Raw genomic sequence first — 23858 nt, forward strand, 5'->3', positions numbered from 1 at the left:
CTTATGAACATAACCAGCATGTGAATTTTTTATTGATTGCTATGCAACTTTATCATCTAAAGATCCAAATATTAACAAATTTTGTGTGCTGGTTTGATTTTATAAGAGTTGTCCTTTCTAACTTACAAATGGAATGCATGATAGAATTTTGTGAGAGCAACTACTCTTGCAGGTTTTAATGGAATGCAGTTGTTGTTGTTGTTTTAGGGTTTAACGCCATTTTTCAGCACACAATAGGCTATACATGGCGGCCAGTATTAATGGTGGAGGAAGAACCCGGGAAAATCCCAGAAAGAACCACTGACCCATGAGAAGCTACTGGCAAGCTTTCTCACATACGCACATTGGCCGAATCAGAGACTCTAACCCACACAGACAGAAGTGAGATGGCAGTGATCTGTAATGGAGAGTGCTTTAGACCACTCTGCCAATCGGGGCCCAGTGGAATGCAATGAAACTTTGTATATATTCTGGTCATCATCATCAGATATGCATGTTGACCAATCATTGTACTTGCACTATTATCAAAAGAGTTCAGCCTTTTTTTAATGTAGATTCGTCTCTATCATGGAGTTGGCATGGGATGCAGGAGACATGTGCGTGTATTTACTTGCCCACTGTATATCTAGTTTGTTTTTTCCAAGAAAAAGGTTGTCATCTCCTACATGTTTTTTTTTTTTTTTTACAAGAAACACTTAAAATGATTTAAGTTAATAATTTACCAGTTTTTATTACAAAGTACAGTGTACAAATGATATATCTTTTAAAGAAACTTTGTATGTTATTGGTTTGTATTATTCATCTCTGACCTCACTTTATAATGAGATTTTTAGTTACATTACTTGAATAAAATTATTTATACTTGCTGAAAATAATTTGACTCCCTTGAAAAGAAACTATCTTACTTTGTTACTATCCTGTACTATTTGCACAAAATATAAGACATGCTCTTATAAGCTTTTAATTTCATGCATTATGGGATTTTCTTGATATTTTATCTTTGGATGATGCCAAGAAATATGGTATTTCCTGCAAAAAGAATTTCAATTTTACACTTCTGGGGGATTATCTTAAGAAAAATAAAATGGTCTGTTCTGTTCATTTATTCAGTTACAGATGTAAAACATTAAAATCCTATTTTTGGTGATACAGATATGTGCAAACATGTCCTTGTCACTTGTTTACTATCAGTCTCTTAACCTGGATAATTTTTTTAACTTTGAAAAATTATATTCTTTCAAGCTGACTCTTTTTCTTGATCAAACAATAGCATAGAACATGTTTAAAACAGAATGAAAGTTTTAGGTCACCTAACTGTAAGGCCATGTGACATTATGGTATGCTTTTTCATGCAACACCATTCACAGTTGCTGTTGATAACTTTTCACACATCACATGACCAAATAGTGTGCAGTTTTACAGCGAACATTCTCGCATCAATCATTCAGATTATACAATTCATAGTGGTCCATCATGCAGTTTGGAGGCCTTTGCTAAAAATAATAATAATAAAACTTTTTTAAACAAAATGTTTAGATATGGGGGGGGGGGGAATCCCTTCTCATCTATGGCTTCTCTTAGGCTTGATAAACTATTACATCTCTGTGGTGGGAGAGGAAGTAGCTCCCCAGAAATGCATCCAAACATAAAAGGACTTTCAAATTTGTACAAATAATGCCAGTCTCTACCAAATATGGCCACCACTACTATTAACAGAAAAATCATAAAATGACTTTTCAAAAGCACTTGACAGAGAACATCAGGCATAAAGGGTTTTAAGATTTATATAAACAATGCCAACCCACCATCAAATATGGCTGCCATTACTGAAAATATAAAAACCTTTAAATGACCTCTCAAAAACCGCTCACAAGAAAATGGAATATATAAAATAATACATACTTGAATGAAGTGCTTTCATGTTGGTACAAATAATGCAGATCCATCATCAGTTATGGCCACCATTGCGAAAAATATAAAAAGATGTAGACAGCTTCTCAAAAACCACTCAAAAGAATTTAACAAAATGTGACAGAAAGCATATGGCCTTAAGATGTGTACCAATTGTCTTAGTCTGCTATCAGGTATGGTGGCCATTACTAAAACTAGAGAAACCTTTTAAGTCCTTTATTTTCCAACTAATATAATTAAACAATTTGAAAAAACATCCTAGCATAGACAAATGGTGCAAATCTGTTATAAAATGAGGCCTACTACAAGAGAATAATCTTGAAATTATTCTTCCTTAAATATATGACAACTGAAATAAAGTAACAAGCACAATATTAGGACATTATATTGGGTTGTTGTTTTTTTTAAACCAGAGTTTTCACAACCAGTTTACATTTGGAACCATATTTGAAACACTGTATTCCAAAATTAGTTGTATTTATGTTTAAAAAAATGTTTGGTGTATGTTTCTCACATTTTTTTCACAACAACCTGTATTCATCCAATAACAAACGCACCTTGCATTATTAGAAACTGAATTTCGGAAATGAATTAACAGCATGAATTTCAAGTTGAAAGGAACATATGAATACAAGACAAAACTGACAGACTGGTATTTTCTGTCTTGAATTGTATAAATGTTGAAATAGCAAACATTAAAAAAATGTTGGGCTCATTAATTCTGATGCTTTTTAAATTTTGCATTGCATGTCATATGCTGTTTAATTTGTGTGAATCTGAAAAAAGCATGTTATTTTAGATGCAAAACTCATATTAGGGTCTGACTATTTAATTTTTACCTGGGAGGTCACAGATAGCTTGGAAAAAATATTATTGCTCTGATATAAAGTAATAAATAAAAAACTTTTTGAAATTCAGATAAGAAATAAGAAGGTACAGATAGTTCCAGCACCACATCACAACTCTTGTTATCAACCCAAGACACATCAGATCTATTTAAAGTTGACCTGATTATAGTGCTAATTTATATAGGTCACCTAGTCACTTGTACAACTGCTTCAAATCAGTACAGGCTCAGTCAATATCCTGAACATGCTGCTGACTATGTACCGGGGCCTCGAGTGGTCTAAAGCACTCTCCATTACGGATCACTGCCATCTCACCTCTGCTTGGGTTTGAGTCTCGGATTCGGCTGATGTGGGTATGTGAGAAAGCTTGCCAGTAGCTTCTCATGGGTCGGTGGTTCTTTCCGGGGTTTTCTCAGGTTCTTCCTCCACCATTAATACTGGCCGCCATTTATAGCCTATCATGTGCTGAAAAATGGCGTTAAACCATACAACAACAACAACATTGTACCAATGAATTTAGACATTCAAACTGGCTGTAGTATATGATTTAAAAACATATGCATTCTTTGAAAAAAGTTTTTCTTATACCATTTTGTGATATAAATAAAAAAATATACAACTGTTTGATATCATTTATTATCCAGAAAAACACATTAAAATCAATGAACCAGTACTTAGTGCTGTTGATATTTTGACCTATGATGTATTCCTGCCATAGAAGAACTATGAGAACAAGATATATTTGAAAAGGATCTTTGTCAATTTTAATTTTATTTTATGTTTTTAACTTGTAATCTGTTTATCATCCACTATACTGTGAATCAATTGGCAAATCAATAAATGGAAAAAGTTATGATTAGTTCAGAAGTAGAGATAAAGATACATTATTTTCTTTTTTAAAGAGAAAGAAAAAAAACTACATACCAAGACTTTGGCAATGTGAAATTGTTTGTTAACCTTTTTCCTACCTTAAGCTTTCGGCTGTTGTCTTATCATTGAAATTTATTTATACCAAAGTCTTGCATAAAAGAATGTTTTTATACAAATGATAACTTAATATGAGTAGATGGTAAAAATAGCACTGTGGGAGAGAGGTCTTGTAATGCAAAAGTATTTTTGCAGAGAGTAAAAATAATCCAACTTAAAAATATTGAATTAATGTCCTGTCAGCTATCATCAACAATAAATTTAATACAATGTCCAAGTACTGACTCATTCCCAAAAATCCTGTCAAAGTACGCTACAATGGAGAAATGATTGGTTCCCTTGATAACTGTATGATTGGAGCATAAAATCCCCTTGTCAAACAGTGTGCTGACAAACCTGTCTGCCTGATTCTTCAGGTGAATATCAGTCTGAGCAGAGAGTATGAGAAATTTTGGAAAGCTTTGCTTGACTTGTATCCCTTCACATGATTCACAGTTTGAATTTACTCCATGCATCCTAAAGCTGGTGATTTGATGAATATCTTCAATTGGTGACTGGGTTTGTTCATGGCAAAAGAGATGCATGTCTACATGGTCAACTATACTGTACTGATGTGATGCCAGTAGGTCATAGTGATGTGATCGGTGAAATTGCTGCAAATGATGCTGGGGTGAGGCATCATCCCAAGAATCTTTATCCTTGCCAAATGTGGGGTGGAGGTAAAGTGGACGCAGGATGGGGATATTTAGGCAGTGAAGGTCATACACCCCAGATATAGAGATCACACCCTTGAGAAAGGACAAAAAAAATTAATTTGTTATCAATTAATAAAATGCTTCATACAACTTAAGAAAAATAAAATGATTCATTACTATTTAAAGAAAGTATCTCTTCAAGGTAATTATACTCAACAGTGCTCTTTACAGATTATAAGTATTGATCTAAAGATTTTAATTTCAGTCCTGAATTAAACCATACTGATATTCTAAGAGAGAGCAATTTTGTACACAAGATAAGTGAAAATGCAGTATTTCGTGATGATCATGAACCATATGCTTTAAAAAAACAAATAGAAAAGTGACTTTAATCACTGGCTTGTAATTTATATAAATTCTTATTTTTAATAAGTTTTATGTATCTGTATTTCTTAGTTTAAGAACTTAACACATTCATGTTACACACATAGAATCTATGTTGGGGTTTGGACCGAGACAAGGAAATCCCAATCAAGGCTTGCCAAAAGGGGAGACATATAATGTAACCCTGACTGGGATTTCCTTGTCTTGGTCCAAACCCCAATGTAGATTCTTTTTCTCATGCAATAATTGCCTTTAAAGTATAAAAAGAACTCAGTTGTGCAATATAGTTCATGCACCAATGTTTACATGTGGTGCATTAATACAAATATGTTAATGAGGACTGTGACGTGACCATGTCATCAGAAGTACACAGTTTTTATGCGTAAGCCTAAAAAAATAAGAACATAAAATGTTGCATAGTTTTGAGGTATTATCATATTTAATATATCGATGTTGTATGAAATTAACAATAAATAGTCAATATAATTACAAGAAAATGTTTCATTTTCATCAGTTCCAATTTTGAAAATTATACTGTAAATAATAAAAGGATACTGGGTCCACACCTCTGTTGTAGTGTATAGGCTATTTTTATAATGAAAAGTTACATGTAGCATGAGTGTCCATGCTTGGGGTTATTCATGGGTAATTAGTAATCTGTGTCACTATTGTATATAACTCTCCTTTTCTTTGGAGGATGTCAAACTGTTTGTGATATACTTGTGTTGTCCTTAATATTGATTGTAAAATAACTTGTGTATAAAAAAACCCTTCAAATATGGACCCAAGTGGATAACCGCGTGTTAAACATTAAAGTTCACAGCTTCTTTTAAAATCTATTTTTGTTTTGGAAATATGGCAAGTACTACCATGAAATTTGCTTATGGATTAATGTGTTGACGGATAATGATTCCTTCTGGCTGGTAAGTGCATGATTTGTCATTAAATATTATAGGTATAGTTTTGATTCAACTGGGGCACAATGGAGATGCTTAACAAAATTAGAAGAAAGCATGTTTGACATAACACATTTCTGGCTGTTACTAAGTTTTCTGTAGTTGTTTAGAGACCTCCTAGGGAGGCTATGAAGTGTATAGGTCTATATGGTCTATGTGTATGGATCTGTGTTTTCTGTCATAGTTCATTTCACACACTGAGAATTTTATCCTATATGTACCAGTCATTATTCAGGTCAGCATCATTAAATAAAACTAACAATATATAATTTGTTTCACACAAAGTACTTAAAACTAGTTACATAGCTTAAGCTACAGACCTGAAATTGTACTGAGCTAGGCCTGCATATAGGATAAAATTGATCATGATGTGTGACTGTTCTGAGATGACTAGACAGAGATATGAAAAGTAAGGTTAGCAAAACAGCTCGATTTCTCAGAAGCATGGGCGAGAAAAGAAAATGTTTGTTATTGTTTCAAACACATGATATTTGGATGGACAATGCAAACCAGCTACCTATCAAGTAGCAAACTACTGCTACTACAAAGTAAATAATTGACCAAATGCATTACTTACTCTCAAATGTCCAGTACCGAGGCCAACCTTTCTAAGGTAGCCGGGGTCAAGAGTGACCAGTGCAGCCAGATGACCGCCAGCAGAGTGACCTGCCAAAAACAGCTGGTCAGGGTCCAACTGACCTGTTGTTACTCCAAAACTTCTCACCCATCTCACTGCCTCTGCCACAACACCGGCCTGATCGACGTAACTAACGTCACGACGATGGAGTCGCCTCCTTAATATGGAACCTTGTGTCACGATAGATGTTACTACAGTCATCAATAACAAGGAATGTACGCCATTTATCACTGGGATAAAAGTGAAAATAAGTACAATTCCCCATAATGTTAAAGCATATAATGTACTAAAATCGTAATTCTTTCGCTTGACGGTAAAAAGCAGCAGTATACAGATATTAGTAACCAAACCGGAAGCTTGGAAGATCGTCAAAATTACGTTTATTAGACTGGGATATTCAGATACCAACATCACATTGTAAGGGTATAATATGCTGCAATACACAACAATAAAACTCACTCCAGTTATGAGAAGCATAAATACCAGTAAACATGAGCACAGGTACGACATCAGTATTTCTACTAAAATTAGTGGAAATCCTAACTCTGTTAGAGGGTAATTGATAACTGCACACGCGATGCCGTTACTAGCGAACGACTCGCCCACGTTGTTGAATACGTTGAAGAAGCGGAGAAACGTGGCTACGAAGAGGTTGACGTCCCAGTAGACATAGTGACGCCAAGCTTCCTTTCCCCCACGTCGCCATCCGCCGCCGTGAATGAACAATACACATGGTACCTTCCTCGCAGCCCGTAAATTTGTACCGGCCAACTCGTGTTCTCGAGCTGAATAACTGGTGGAGACCATATCCGATGTAACGTCATAAAATGTACCAGATTTCTCTAATTTTTCGCCAGAATTTTCACCGTATTTCTCATGCCAATCAATTTCATTTACTTCTTTCGTGTCCTTTACTGCACTATCGGAGTTTCTGACTTTTCGTGGAATGTACAAATCTAAATCCAAACTTTCCGCTGGAGCGCCTCTTCTCCCTTCAGCAAATTTAACGTCTCTTAGAACAAACATTTGTAGGAAATGAAAAATAAATAAACTCCTTTCTTCAGTAATGAACTGTCAATACATTATGACCCTCAATATCACATGAATATGTCGTTTAAATACTCCAGGTCTTCACATGACTCCGTTCTTGCCTGGATATCCACGTGAATGATGAGTAGCAACAATACGCATTCCCGACTGTTTGTCTTTAGCGAAATGATCTCGGTCTTTATCTCCTTCATACACACATTTTGACCTTGACTGAATATAAGGCCAAAAATGCTGGCAACCACTCTACATAAAATGTCGGTATACGTGTGTATCGTCTGCTAAGACCTTTAGAAGGATTAATCCTTCCCCTTCGTCACAGAATAGGAACCGTGTGTGTTTTGTCGTATATTTCAATGTGTAAGTGGATCGATGACCAGGATTTTGACGAGAAAGCTCGTATTGTCTACGTTTCGTTGGGGTCAATACACGAGTAATTGGGTAATATTACTTTGAATGAGCGCAGAACACTATAAATTAGTTCTAACTGATGCATCGCGCGACATTATGGTAACTACTACAGTACAGTCGATAAACATATTAAATCAACTGCCGCTAGAACAAATATTGTTTCTTTGGTTTGAAGTTTCGAAGCCTTTCGCATAGTGCAAGACATCTAGATAAAATGAAACGTATAGTTGATGATGTTTACTCGAAACATTATAGCAGAGATCGGCGACGCGTCATGTAAATGTGTTATGCGTATCACGTGATACACAAAAGTGAAAATGTAGGACAAACAACGACAGCGGCTAATAATATAACGAAGTAATTGACATGATTCTCTGTTTTGAATTAGTCTATATTGAAGACAGTTTTAAATCATGTTGTTAGAACATTTTTAAGAGTTAATCTACATGTATCATTTTGTAATAATAAAGTTGTATATTCTTTTAGTGATAACACTTGTACACAAAAGAAGTTTTAAAACTGATGATAATGTAGAAATGTTTATAATTTAGTAAATAACATGCGATCCTGAAATATTCGTGAATCATTTTACTTTTAGATAGAATATCAAAATAAAATCTACTGGTGATGCAACTTTTGCCTTTTTTTAAGGAAGTTTCCACCGTTTTGGAATCATTGTTTCCTTTATAGTTTTATTAGCAACCACATCACTGCCATATTAGGTAATTTGGGTCCCAGCATCACAAACAAGGGTTGCTCTATTGCCTCTTCTGGTATCTACAAAACGAATCAGAAGACGTAAGTAAATATATTACATATTACAGTTGAATTTTGAATGTGTGAGATTTATAAGTTTGTTTACTCGTGTTTTTATTTTTACACTTAAAAAGAAATATCTGAATAAAGGTTCCTACATATTAAATAAGCTGCCATTTGAACAGTAACATTGTCTTACTATGTAGTATATAAACTGCAAATTTTGGTAATACATAAATTATGACCCATGGGTCCCACTACTAGTTTATTTTTTTGTATATAAACATCTTTGTACATTTTCGTATATCAAGTCTGTAGTAATCTACCATTATTTGGGCACTGTCATCAAACATACATACCGTATTTTCCGTATATGTTGGGACACTGTATTTGTTAGGACACCATACATTTATTTTAAAAGTAATTTTTTTGTGCACTGTATGTTCTGGGAGACATTGGGTTGTTTTTTAGTCGTAAGTTGTGGGACAGCTTTTAACTCATTTGAAAACTACATGTCAAAAAATGCACTTAAAGGTAAATATTATTAAAGAAACATTTTTTTAAAAAAAAACGCTGTGAGTGTTGTTTGTTTACACCTTTTCTTCCTAGATGCAAATTTGCTAACAACAGGAGCTCAGGTAAGAATGAATCGTCTGTGTATACGAGAAATAGTTCAACATTTTCTGTTCTAAGTTTTTTTAAAATTAAATATCAATGTTTATTTGCAGTTCGTGCTTGTTACACAACTTATTATGCAAAAATGACTATTGATGAGCACAGTATAAACAATTCACTGTAATTACGTAAAAATATATTCAGAAAGAGAAAGAGAGATACCGGTAGATGGTGACGGTACAGAGTGATTGATAAACATACTAATTCCGAAACCGAACATCTTTTGTGTGAGAAGTTATTGTTTCAAATTGTTCCATTGTTTCTTTTTATTTTCAAAATCCCAGTGAAAACCGGTAGAAAGAAATCCAAGTTGGCTTCCCCATGTCGGCCGACTTGTATACATAGGTATAGTTAAAAACAAATCCCCACGCTAAAAGGAATCCAAAATCTGCTTCCGGGGTCGGCTTGCTTTGTAATAAATTAACCTTTGTATTTGATATCCTACTGGTAAGTTCAAACAATGAGCTTATGGCTGATACAAGGTGTGTTTATTCAACACCTGGGCTTTCATTTATATGCCATCTGTAGTCATAATTGACACAAACGGGTTTCAAGTTCTTCATTGTAAATAGTATACACAGCATAAACTTGCTTTAATAATACTTTTTGTAACCCATGGAATCAAAAAGATTGTCATTTGTACTCAGTGAATGTATTTCTAATGATTTTAGTTTGCGAGATATTACCATATTGTTATCCTGGATATAATACACTCTTGGTTATTTTGTACTTTACACCGTGTCACGCATGAATAGCAAGTGCTTTCGAGCAATAGGGTTGATAATTCTCTCTCTCTCTCTCTCATATGTGATTTTGCAAGATCTAGTTTTCATTCTCATGACATTCAAACCTTTGAGGACAACCAAACCACATGTGCTCGACGCGAGCTTGATGTTAAGAAGGAAAAAAACAATAATCTCAAGGAAAAAAATCATACAGAGTGACAAAAATACCTTAGATTACCCCCATTACCCGTTCTGACATAGAACCCTCTCTATCATAATATATAAGTTTGGTACAACACAGAAAAGTCAATGATGGCTTGATAGATAGAAAAATATCTCAGAAGTAAAACAAGCCATATAGTATGGTCGCGTACATTTAAAGACGGAAATAGCAGAAGGAAATCGAGGGTCATGGGTGGAGCAAAGTATTTGGAAGTTCCGTACCTTCTCTCTTATATATTATGATACAGAGGGTCCTATGTCAGAACGGGTCATCGGGGTAATCTAAGGTATTTTTGTCACTCTGTATGATTTTTTTCTTGAGATTATTGTGGGTTTTTTCTTTCTTAACATCAAGCTCGCGTCGAGCACCTGTGAACCAAACATGATTCGTTTCTCAATATTCACATCAACGACCAATATATTGTGTTGTCTGACGAAAAGCGATAACACAATGGATGCATGCGCTACTTATACACAGTTTGTGGATATATTTTTCCTTTAATAAAATGCTAATGTCGACCAAAAAAGTGAATAAATGATAACAGTAGAAGGTTAGTTTCTTTCCTTTTATTATCAAATAAGCATTTTATTTATCTATTTTACTGTAACATGCGACATGGCCGGTTGCAGTGGGGATGAGGGGTGCAAACTGAATACAATTTATTTCATTTCCTAAGTCTTGGGACACATGATGTATGTTTTTAACAAATCACCATTTGTTCTGGGACACGAAAAAACATTCGCGTCCCAACATATGCAGTAAATACGGTACCCACCATGGTTTTAAAGGGCTCTATCAGACTTTTCATCACATGTCATTCCTTAATTGGGGCACTTGTATCACCCATCATGTGGTACTATATAAACTATATCTCTACACATTTACTGTAAATGCCATTTACTTGTATCACCCATCATGTGGTACTATATAAACTATATCTGTATATATTAACTTGTACCACACTATATCTGTACATATTTGCTTGTATCACCCATCATGTGGTACTATATAAACTACATCTGTACATATTTACTTGTATCACCTAGCATTAGGTACTATATAAACTATATCTGTATATATTAACTTGTATCACCCATCATGTGGTACTATATAAACTATAGCTGTACATATTTACTTGTATCACCCATCATGTGGTACTATATAAACTATATCTGTACATATTTACTTGTATCACCCATCATGTGGTACTATATAAACTATATCTGTACATATTTGCTTGTATCACCCATCATGTGGTACTATATAAACTATATCTGTACATATTTACTTGTATCACCCAGCATGCGGTACTATATAAACTATATCTGTACACATTTACTGTAAATGTCATTTACTTGCCCCCAAAAGTTAACAGTCCACTGCTATGAAACAATATTTGGGGAAGCAATTTTCTAAAGTTTTATTTGCATAATAACTGTGGTCTTTCCCCATATAATTAATCAGGCTAGTTCATTTTTTATAATGCAGCAGCATGTATGGGGTGAATTTACTTTTGCCTCACCTACAAGTTTCATAATGCAATTATTTCTCAGGTCTAACACAAGTGTCTTAGCAGAAGTATACAATGTCAAATTTGGGAATTTAACAGTTGGTAAAAGGGTCAGTTCTGTCAGACATGTCCAACATATATGACTGATTCCAAAAGGATGGTTGCCATACAGAGTATAAAGTAAAAGGGAAATATGTACTGACAACTGAAACTCAAAATTTATTATGTAAATGTGGCTTTCCTACAAAATCAGTAAAAAATATTACAGGAAATACAGCTAATGTACTTACACCTTGTACAGTATTGTTTTTCCTACTTTTGAACAAGTAGCAATCAAATGAAAACAAATGAAACTAGTCTTTTGATAAAATAGTTTTGCTTCTCTCAGTATCGAATTCATTATAACCTTTCTTGGAAAGAAATGCACACACCCTGGAGAAAGACATGTTCTCTTAAAAAAATACACTTTCGAAAGAATATTCACATATATTATGACTCAATGATCTTAACTCATTAACCCCTGGAGGTTTTAGTCGTTTTTGCCTGAAATGCGAGTAGGAAACATATTTGGGGGCTATTTCTGAATACAAACTAATACAGAGACTTCCAAGAGTTTTCCGGTTAACTTCATGCCTAGCTGTATTAGAAACAGTTTCCAGTGGCTATTTCGCTCACGCCTGAGGAAAAGAGTAAAAGTTCGAGTTCTTTTTGGTGTTTTGGGGTTTTGTTTTTCCTTAATAGACCCATTATTTTCGTTTCCAGACCACTTTTTATTCCAAATGCCCATCTTATCCTACCTTTTGCGCAGGTTTGTCAGTCTGTATGCAGTTCAGACAGGTCTGCCTAAGATCTGAGGCCAAAAAGTCTAAAATCAGGACACAAAATCGGATTCCGACCACGGGCGAATTTTTCCCTTTATATTTTGTAGTGCAACTAGAAACTCCAGATTATTTGGTATAATTGTAGAGCTACCTCTGTCTACCTTTCTATAATACCACCCATTTTAGTGTATCTTAAATGACCTTGACACTACAGAGCTCAGAAGTTGGCTAATACCTCCTGATGCGTAAAGAAGGTGCCAGGGGCTAATGAATTAAACTAAGTAAAATAATTTATTTTTCCAGAATACAAAGTGAAAAATGTAAACTGAACTTACCCTATCGCAAATTAAATCCCTGTATTGTGAATTAAATTCAAATTATCCTAGAATTTCTAATGCAGGTCCTAATAATTAACGTTCTGAATAAGCTTCAGTGATATTCCAAAATAAATTCAATGCTGGAAGTGCTGATGTGTCTGTGATGGCCTGTATCACAGCAATGTGCCAACAGTCTTTTTTTGAATCACAATAATACAATCCAATAATATATCCTTATTTGAATTTCACTATAAAACCAAGTCTCGATTTCCAAGAACGTTTTTTTAGCACTTTGCATTTCCAGAAAATAATAACTTCAATTAATTAATCTGAATAAATAAATTCCAGCCCAAACGAAAAACTGGAAACAACAACTCAACTGATTCTGCTCCGATCTGACAGCAAGAATGAATAATTTCTAGATAAAAAAAAAATAATATAGTCCTCTAGTTGACCTTTGCTTACAATTAGCATTTTCTAAAATAAACTATTACTTAATGGAAAATTTGATTCTGGAAGGTTCCAAATATTTTACAAGATAAAATCTTAGTTATGATTAGAAGGTCTGTTACTACAATCAGAATATAAAATGTGGTAAACAATACCTGGCATTTCATGAGGAATCTCCAATGTTCTGGACTCAAATTGAGTTAAACATGTTTACAAAGCCAAAATCAGTGATTCAGGTCAGGTAGCAAATGAACTTGATTTTGGACAAGGTCAAGTCCAGAATACAATTATCCATAGCATGCAATAAATTAAAAAAAAAATAAACAATGCAAATTAAATATACATAACATGGTTATTTAGTTCATTCTGTAATTAATGAATCTATAACTCAGACAGGATACAGATTATTCTGCTTTCAATGCAAAAGGCTTAAAAAAAGAAATGTAATGAAAACAAAACAATGAAAATACACACCATATCTGGAGCTTAATCTTCTTCTCTCCAAGCTCAACCGTCTTTATCTTGATATCAATACCTAAAGAAACAAAAAATACTACAGTGAGGAATTAACATTTAACCACGCCTGAGCCGTCCCTTATTATGTTCTTAAAAATCTGCTCAGAAGTTGTAATACTGTTCACCCACTAAAGTCGGATTTTTGTGAGATGAAATTCACAGGTTTTAAGTAATGTCCCAGTGGCAGCCAGTATTAGCAGCATTGTTCATGTTTTAGTAATTACCTTGAATAGCCACTACTGTCAAGACCTCACATAAAAACATGCAGTCCCCTCATCCAATTCATATGTACCATCACATGCACAGTTAACCTAATATAGGTAACCTATCACAAATAATACATACAGTCATTAATATGGAAAATTTACAATTGAGTAAATATTATTTATTACTACTTACAACTGCGCCTTCAACAGACAAGGTTTGATGCAACTGATTGCCTCACTTTTCATGGCAATTACTGTAACATGTCATTTATATTACAGGCTTTGTTCAGTTTTATGGAGTTTCTTATAATATCTCAGTTTTATGGAGTTTCTTATAATGTCTTTCTACTGTCTAGGTATTGTACTGATTAAATCATATACATAAATAATATTAATGTCAATATTAAATTTATTCACGAGGTCCATCATATATAAAACTCGTAATTAAAATGTCATTTATGATTTACAAGAATGCTTGTTTATAAAATTCTTGGAAAAATGTGTTTTTACCATCTTTATTAATTTAATTAATTAACAAGGAGAGGCTGAAAATCCCATCAACCAAAAGTCCAAAAACCATATTTTTGCTTTTGGACTAGCTATTTTTTACCCCCACCCCCACCCCCCCGATCTGGATGACAAATGAATCATAACAGGAAAGATGAACCATGTGCATAAAAATAGAGACTGAAATGAGTCATGAAACTGATCTATCAGGAAAATATATTTACCATTATAACAAAGTAGTGCACAGAATAATATCCATTGTATTACACGTTTGGTGTGATCTCTGAAATACTGGGACTCAGTACTACAGGAGTGGACCAAGCATAATTTCATCCAATTGACTTTCAACCCTAAACCATAATGGTTGTGAAAGCAGGACTCTAAATCAAGCTAGCACTTTGCAACTTACAATTCTGATATTGTCAACTAAAAATAAAAAATAAAAATTTGATGTTCCTTGCCAGTGACATTTTGTAAATTTTTATTTTAAAAAATATAAATCATGCCAGTGGTCACCGAAAATATTGTGATATTTTCTGACTGAAAATATAATAACTGACAAAATGCTACCAGTACTGAAGAAAAGTAACTTTTGATCCCCATTTTGGGGATGGGGTTAAGCCTTCTTCTAATTTTCCCCTGGATAAAACTACACATTTCCAAAAGAAACACATCCCTTTTATAAGAAAACATGATCCATACTTATCTAGAAACTTCATCTTGTGTCCTCCAGACTTTCTGACAGAAGCAATTTCTATTTCGAATGATTAAGTAGGTCCAAATTATTTTTAATTCATTACAATTTCAAAGTGCTATAGAAAGAAGGAATATTAAACACATTTAGACTGGCACTAACTATTGTGCTGATCAAAAGGTTTATATAATTTTATCTACTTTTCCACTATGTACAAGTTCAAAGAAAATAGTACATGTAATTGTTGAAAAATATGCTGTGAAAGGTATAAAACAGTAAGACTGTTAACAAATTAAAAAGGATAGGTGTGCATAACTTTTCAAATAATGATGAATGTCAAAATGACCAACTATCAGGAAGTTTTATGATCGTGTTTTCTGAATATAATAGGACTTTCCCACTGCTAACTCCCTGACCCTACTTTTCACAGAAGGCTTGAAAATGTTGTAATGGCATTTGAAGGAGCCATGTTTCTGTTTCAGTGAATCCCACTCAGTAAATGAGCAAAATGAATGAACAAATGAAAGAATAAATGTTTCATATGAAAGAAATAAAGTTTTCTTCTAATAAATCAGCTTAATAACAAATAAGAGTACAACTATGTAAGGAGTTTAAGAGAAAATGATGTTTATAACTTGAAACTATATGTTCAAAATGATAGATTTATTTTGTCACTTTAAACAAGAGATCTAAAAGGGACTGATGCTCTACTGGCTGAAAACAAAAATTTCCATAAAAATCAAGACCAGACCATTTGTTCTTTTCAACTGCTCAATGTTGAAACCATCTCCGCTATTCTTCAATGATAAGATGATTTTCAAATTAGTTGCTGTGATGCATATACTGGATGACAGTTCAGCATCATTGTCATTTTGGACAAAACAGACATCATCAGAAGTCTTTTCGTGAAACCCCCATTTCATAATGACCAGCCATATTGGGCATCATCTAGGCTCCATTTTCATTATAGGACTATGAAGTCTTTTGGTGAATACCCCGTGCTGATACAACCATACTTTCTGGTGGAGGAGCAATAACACACGTTTTAAGATGGCCACTGTGGAGGCCATATTTTACATCAGAGCAGCACCATTTCAATATAGGACAAACTAGACCATGGGATGAATATCTGTCAAGTTTTTGGGAAATCTTTCAAGCAGTTTAGGAGAGGGACAACAATCTAAAATACCAAAAGACCATCAATTCAGCTCTTCTGATCTATGACCATTATAGCTAAAAATTAAGTATAATTAAATTTCAGTTGTTTACTTTAAATGAACCAAGGTAAACGATTATCCTCTCAAGTCATTCATAAAAAGAAAAAACAATAACTGACCGTTAATATAATTAACTATATGTCTTCTCATAAAGAAAAGAAAATCACACGATTAAGATAATGAACTGTATGTCATCAAGGAAAGATGCCATGAATACTGCTTTCATCATCATTTCAGTAAAACATGCCAAGAAAATTTTAACATACTACATTCTAAGTCATTATAATCAATAAAAACAATTTATCTGTTAAGTGACATGCATTGGAAAAATAATATTCACAGAGAGTACAATGGTTTATATAATTATCTTTTAAAATAAAACAAAATAATAAAAAAATACCATCAAAGGGGCTGACTTACTACAGGAATTCAAGATAAGTCCATTTCTTTCTTTAACTGCGAAGTGCTGATACCATCTCTTAATATTCTTTAAGAATAATAATATTTTTAAATTAACTTCTTTATTAATCATCTAGTCAGGGAGATTAGAAAAATGGTGTTTGCTCTATAATAAGTCTATTGGTAAAAAAAAAATGATTATATAGCCATCGATTTAGGTGGAGTGGAGATAATATTTTCAAGATTGCCACCATGAAGGCCAAATTGAGGGTTAGTCATTTTTATTTAGGACCTACCAGACACCATAACAACTCTTCTAATGAAAATGTCATGTCAAAATGACTTTCCATTACCAAAACCAAGATTTTCAAGATGGCCATATATTGCATGTCAGATCAGAACCATTTTAAGTTAGGATCAACAATACATTATCAGGTCTTTTAGTGAACACCCCATGCTGATATGAGCTTTCATGCCGAATTTGTGATGACAAAAATTGTCAAGCTGGCCTCTGTTACACAGCAGATCAGCACAATTTTCATTTAACACATTTAACCCCTAACGACAACTTTACGGGGCAGGAGGTAGTTGCCTACTGCCGAGCTCTGTAGCGTCATGGTCATGCATGATACATTAAAGTGGGTGGTATTATAGAAAGGTAGACGGATGTAGCTCTACAATGATACCAAATAATCTGGAATATCTAGTTTGCACTACAAAATACAGATAGAAAAACCTCATTTTTTGGACCCAACTTTTTTTAATGCAAAATTCTCCGTGGTCGGAATCACATTTTGTGTCTGGATTTTAGTCTTTTTGGTCTCAGATCTAAGGCAAACCGGTATGAACTGCAAACAGACAGATGAGCCTTTGCAAAAAGTAGGATAAGATGGGCATTTGAAATAAAGAGTGGTCTCCATACAAAAATAATGGCTCCGTTTAGCACAAAAAAAAAAAGAAGAAAAAGAAGTCCAACTTTTACCCTTCTGCTCATGCGCGAGTCAACTAGCCAACGAAAAATGATGTTTCTAACACACCTAGGCAGTATGTTATTGAAAGATGACCAGGGATTTGGTGTTTTCGAGTCTGTTCAGAAATAGCTTTCAGGCAAAAATGGCAAAAAGCTCAAGGGGTTAATGTGTTAAGATCAACTGGACATCATAAGGAGTCTTCTAGTGAAATGTCCCATGTCAATATGACTTTTTGTTCAGGTGGAGTAATAATATTTTCAGGATGGCTGCTATGGTGGACATATTAGATGCAAGGTCAGCACCATTTTCACTTAGAACCAACCAGACATCACAAGAACTCAAGCTCATATGACCATCCATTCTGGAGTGGCATTAACAAGATATTTGATATAGCCTCCATATTGAATGTCCAAGCAGCACCATTTCATTTAGGACCAAGCATATCATACAATGAATGTGTGTATGAAGTTTCATGGCAATCCTCCATGCATATTAGCAGGTGGGTATAACAAACTTGTGCTAACAAATAGATGGACAGACTGATGGATAACAGACCATTCCATAAGATGTTCTGGTCCATGACCACTAGAGCTAAAAACTAAAATGATTTTTCTCAAACTACTGCATGATTTTCAAAACATTCTTGACATCCTCCACAAAAATGTAGGTTCTTCAAAAGAAATTATCCTTTGTTATGAAAAGCAATTTTCTTCAAGAGAAAAAGATGGATTTTAAGGCAAAACCCTTACAAACATTTCTCACTGACAAATTATCAGGTGTGGCTGGCCAGAACAAATATGGTCTACTTAAGTTTAGAAGCTAGTATTATGTGCAAAAGTTCTTTTATAAAAATTAACAACTACAATTCCAGGTGCATATTTACCCATGATAAAAATTCAAATAATCTTCAGAAATATTTCCATCAAGCATGTATACATTTTTTGTGAGCTTTAGGTTAGTTCCCAAAACAAGTGAAAAAGCAGCATAGCTATGGAACTAAAACAAAAGAAAACACTGCAACAGGAGAAAGGAGTAAAGACGACCAGGAAACTTACACTATGGTGGAGAGTCCAAGCCTGCAAGGAAGCCTCTATCCCACTTGTAGATCTGACATCCAAAACTACTATCCACATTGGGTGCTAGAATGTGAGGAATTTTTAGTAGACTAGGAAACTAGAACAGGTTCTCCAGGAAATGCACCAGTACAAGTTAAGTCTTCTATGCATCACATTAACCAGATTGATAGGAGCAGGAAAAACAACACTGGCCACAGCAGAAGGCATAGCCATGGTCATAAAGAAACAACAACACACTTCTACAATGAAAACCCACCTATGAATGAATGATGTATGCCAGATTCAACTGAAAATTCACCAATTCATCACATGCTATGCCCCTACAGAAGATGCTATGTGGAGAAAGTCCTTTTGTATGATAGCTTGCACTCAGCCGTTGAAGCAACACCATGGCAATGACTTTCTACTCACTGTTGGCAATTTTAATGTGCAGGCTCAGACAACTCAGAAAACAAAAAACAGTTCACAGGTAAACATAGAATAAGGTCAATAAATTATATGTGGTGAAAGACTTTGTTATCTCTTTGAAGACAGCCAACTTGTTAAAGGAAGGACTTCTCCAGTATAAGCAAAGTCACAAGATCATATACAAGTCTGCAAATGGCAAGAGAGAAAGCCAGACAGACAATGTGCTGATCAACAGAAAGTGAAAACAATCCCTGCAAGATGTACAAGTCGAGACATTCTGATAGGCAGTGATCACAGTCTGCTGATAGCCAAGATGACCCTTTGTTACTTCTCAATGGTCTTAATTTAAGAAACAGAACTGAGAAAAATCAACAAGTTTTGTAAAATTCAGCAAATATTTCAATTTCTCTATAGTACAAAGTGAAAATTATAGATAGAACTTACAGTATTGTGAACTAAATCACAAACAGTACTAAAAGTTCTATCACAAGTCCAAATGTATGAAGTTCCAATTGAATCCCAGTCGTATTGCAAATAGATTCCAATATTGAATGTGTTCAAGTGCATAGTCTCGAATGTGCTAATGTGCCAATGGCCTGAAGTGTATTGATATGCTAAGTCTTTTGATGCATCACAATAACATAATCCAAAATGTTCTTGTCAGAATTTGCTAAAATTCCAAATTAATATTTCTAAGAATATTATTGAGCAAGTTAATTCCAGTGAATATTTTCAATAAATAGATCCAAACCAAAGTAAAAACTGAACACAGCAATAAGACTGACTCTGCTTCAGATGTTAAGTCAAAAATGAATAATCTGTCAAGAAAACAACATCATATAAAGAGCTAAAACACAATAACTGAGACAGAATATAGGCCGGTCTCCTTAATAAAACATTCAAAGTTCTCAGCAAGTTTAGGAATTTCAAAGTAAAAAACTTAAATGTCCTATACTCTGATTCAAGACAAAAATGCCTACCTTTAATAATGTTCTGAATATTTAATCTATTCTCTGAGAAATATTAGCTATGTATTATGCTGTTTATAAAATAAATGTCACTGTCAGGTACACCAATAGCTTGATTTTGGACAAGGCTAAGTACAAAATACTGATGTACATAACATAAAATCTTGAAGAAAGCCACCAAGCAATACAAATTAAATATACATAACACCTTAAACTGAGAAAGACCAAATTGGGTGAAAATAAAAAATAAAATAACATTTCACCAATGCCAAACTTTAATATCAAAATGCCTGGCAATAGTTCAACTTTACACTAAAACAAACAAGTTCAGCATACACACCTCACTTCATCCCTCAAAAACCTGGACTATGCTGATGACATTGGACTGTTTTCAAGTCAGCATTTAGATATGCAACAAAATGAAGATAAACTCAGTGAGATGGACATAAAGACAGGACAGAAAATAAACACCAAGAAAACCAAATCAGTGAGTAAAAACAATAAAACAAATGACCTTATCACTGTGAATCATGTGCCAATGAAGGTAGAGAAGTTCAGATACATTGGAAGCAAAGTGTCCACTGACAGAAACCGGGAGAGAAGCAGCACCCAAAATTCGCCAAGCAAATCAAACCTTCACTATGCTGAAACAGATACAACACTTCATACCACTTGGATTATATACTAAGCTGAGGATTTAACAAAGCAATGTCATCGGAGTTCTACAGCACAGCTTTGAATGCTGGAAGCTAACATCAAGTATAGTTCAAAAGCTGTACATCTTCCAAAACAAGGGTCTGATGAAGATTTTGCATGTTCTCGGCAAACAGGAAAAAAAATTAAGACCTGCATCAAAGGAGAGAATCATCATCTTTTGTCCTCATTGTGAAGAAAAGATGATGGTGACAGATGAGGCATGTATGCTGAATTTCACTGGATGCACCGCCCATTACAGACTTTGCTAGACCCGGAGCAGGAGACAAAAAAAGGGGTTACCCCAAAGAATCTTGGAGACGGACTATAGTGAATGAAACGAAGGAATGCTGCCTGACATGCTGGGCTGCAGGATGTCAGCACTGGCTAAATCTCAACAAAGCCTTATGTGCCACCTAAGGCAAAAATAGAGAAAAACACACGAGAAGTACTTTAAAAGTACTTTCTAAGTAGTAAATGGGGATAGATTAGCGTCAATGGGAATTAGCATTACAGAGACCCCTGGGACAGATTAGCGTCAAGGGAAATTTAACATGGAGAAAAATCGTGGGTCAGATTAGCGTCAAGGGAAATTAAAATGGAGAAAAATCGTGGGACGGTTTAGCGTCAAAGGAATTTAAACAGGGTGGGACTTTATAGCGTCAAGGGAAATTGAACATGGGATTTTTTTTTATAAAATTTTTTTAAAAAAGGGGTAGGCAATGGAAAGGCTATCTCTTTTCGAGAAATATGGCTGGCCCTGAAAAGGGCCTTTGGGTTTATGTTAATATTAATATTAACATAGATGGCATCTGTCACATCTTCTTCTTCTTCTTCTTAAACACCTTCTAACTGCCGGTCCATACACAAGTACCCTCTTGAGACATCCTTGTCTTTCTATGTAAACTCTCCTCATCCATTGACTAGTATCTGTCCTATCAACAACAGTCCACTTGGACCTGACATACATGAGCATGTCCGTCCTAAACATCATGGAAGACACAAGGGTGGATGACTCAACTGTGGTCCACATCTTGAAGCGACGAGAATAGGTGAATCAATGCAGTGAACTGCGCTTATTTATTGGTACAGGAAGGATTGAAACGGATTGAATTCATTCACCAATCCGAACACGCGTTACAAAATTCAGTCAGCTCGCATCCAATCCGAAGAGAGCAGTCTGTGACGTCACGTGGTCTATATAGATTCGTTAGCGCTTGTGTGCAGTCAATCTATGCGACAGTGATTCAACATGACGGAAACTCAGAAAACGATCCATTGGGGTGCACCAGCAGGGGAGACTGCCCAAGGGAACCCGGACTTACTTTCAGAAGAGGTACATTGCGATTTTGTGGATTTTCTTACCTCGCAAAAATTTGTTCCGGAACCTTCGTTACCTTCTTCATTACCGCAAGTGGAGAATTTTAGACAGAGACAGAAAGAAGAATTGGAGAAATTTATGCAACGACAAAAGGAAGCGGAACAAGCTTTTCTCCTACAGCAACAGCAACAGCAACAAGAAGAGGTAAGAAAAAAACAACAGCAACAACAGCAAGAAGAAGTAGCAGCAAAGAAACAAGAGGGTGAAAATCAAACGGCTACGGTACTGTTGGACATTTTAGCGGAGTTAAGAAGTCTGAAACAAATGTATCAGACTTCTTTATCACGACCGAAGAGAATACGACCTTCCCGAGCTAAACACGCCAACCCTGTGACTAAGCCTGTCGTACCACCCTTATTGATTTCAACCCAATCATCAGAAGTAGGCCTTGGCCGTGGCAAAGGCTTAAGGCAGTTAAAGTTGATTGGTTAAACTCACTCCTACACCATAAAGAAAAAAGGCCCTTTTCAGGGCCACCCACATTTCTCGAAAAGAAATACAATTTCAATTTGCCAATAACTCAAAAATAAACCCCACCCATTTTACCCTTATAGTACGTGTCTGTGTATGAGTGCGTGAGTGTAGCTTCTTATTTTAAAATCAAAACTCAAAGACACTTACCTTATATCATTCATGTATTCTTTTATCCATTTTTTACAATCCAATTCACAATTCACCACAGAACACTTTAAAAAGTTCGTACACTTCTTCTTTCTCATTATTTAGTCTCTCTGTTTTTTTAATTTCTTCACCGTTTTTTCCTCATTTTCTTCCCTTCTTCTTTTCTTCTCCTGTTTCTTTGCCTCTTTTAAATAGAATTGTCTTCTTTCTTCCTCTTCTTCCTCTGAAGAATCCCTCTCTTCTTTCGAAGAATCCCTCTCTTCTTCCGAAGAATCCCTCTCTTCTTCTGAAGAATCATTCTTTTCTTCTGACTCCTCTTGTTTCTTTTTTGGGCAATCTGGAGACCAATGTCCTTTTTCTTTACAATAATAACAGGTATCTTGACTTTTGTCTTTTTTACCCCCTGTTCTTTTCTTTTTTGACGGTCTGGACACTCTGAAGACCAATGCCCTTTCTTCTGACAGATATAGCAAGTATCTTGACTTTTATCTCGAAAGGAAGGAGAGTAGTCCGTCGGCTGGTCTGAAGAGAATTTTCTAATGACCCCTCGCAAAGCTCTGACGAAACGTTCCATCTGGGTAGTCTCTTCCATCGTTGTGCTCGGCTTGAGAGTGAAATGAATAGTGAAAGGACAAGACACACACCATTTTTATATACGCTGGTTTGCCATGACTATAAATTAGTCTATAGTGTTTAAACTTGAGTCATTTGACGTTTTGCACTCAAGATGAAACGATCCCATTCATTCGAGAAGAAAGAAGAAGAAGAAGAAAGTAAGAGGCAGAAACGTGATCTATCGCCTCGTACCAGGGCTGAAATCTTGGCACAAATTCATGCCAGTGACTTTGAAGAGGACATGAGTGAACCAGAATCCGAACCCTCTAAACCAAGTTCACCACCCTTAGTCA

General features: G+C 34.9%; 1 protein-coding gene across 1 annotated transcript in view; it reads right to left on the bottom strand.

The window, feature by feature from the left end:
* Nucleotides 1–3377: 3377 nt before the first annotated feature.
* Nucleotides 3378–23858, bottom strand: part of LOC149806614 (uncharacterized) — a 49030-nt gene continuing 28549 nt past the window's right edge. Inside the window, exons 2-4 of the mRNA XM_089955606.1 lie at nucleotides 13768–13828; nucleotides 6299–8593; nucleotides 3378–4474 (exon numbers count right to left, since the gene is read on the bottom strand). Coding sequence (XP_089811732.1) covers nucleotides 3926–4474; nucleotides 6299–7384 — 1635 coding nt within the window. The 5' untranslated portion in view covers nucleotides 7385–8593; nucleotides 13768–13828 and the 3' untranslated portion in view covers nucleotides 3378–3925. The remainder of the gene's footprint in view (nucleotides 4475–6298; nucleotides 8594–13767; nucleotides 13829–23858) is intronic.

The sequence above is a fragment of the Sinohyriopsis cumingii genome, chromosome 1 (genome assembly GCF_028554795.1).
Source record: "Sinohyriopsis cumingii isolate HCF-2022 chromosome 1, ASM2855479v2, whole genome shotgun sequence".
In the NCBI taxonomy this organism is placed as follows: Eukaryota; Metazoa; Mollusca; class Bivalvia; order Unionida; family Unionidae; genus Sinohyriopsis; species Sinohyriopsis cumingii.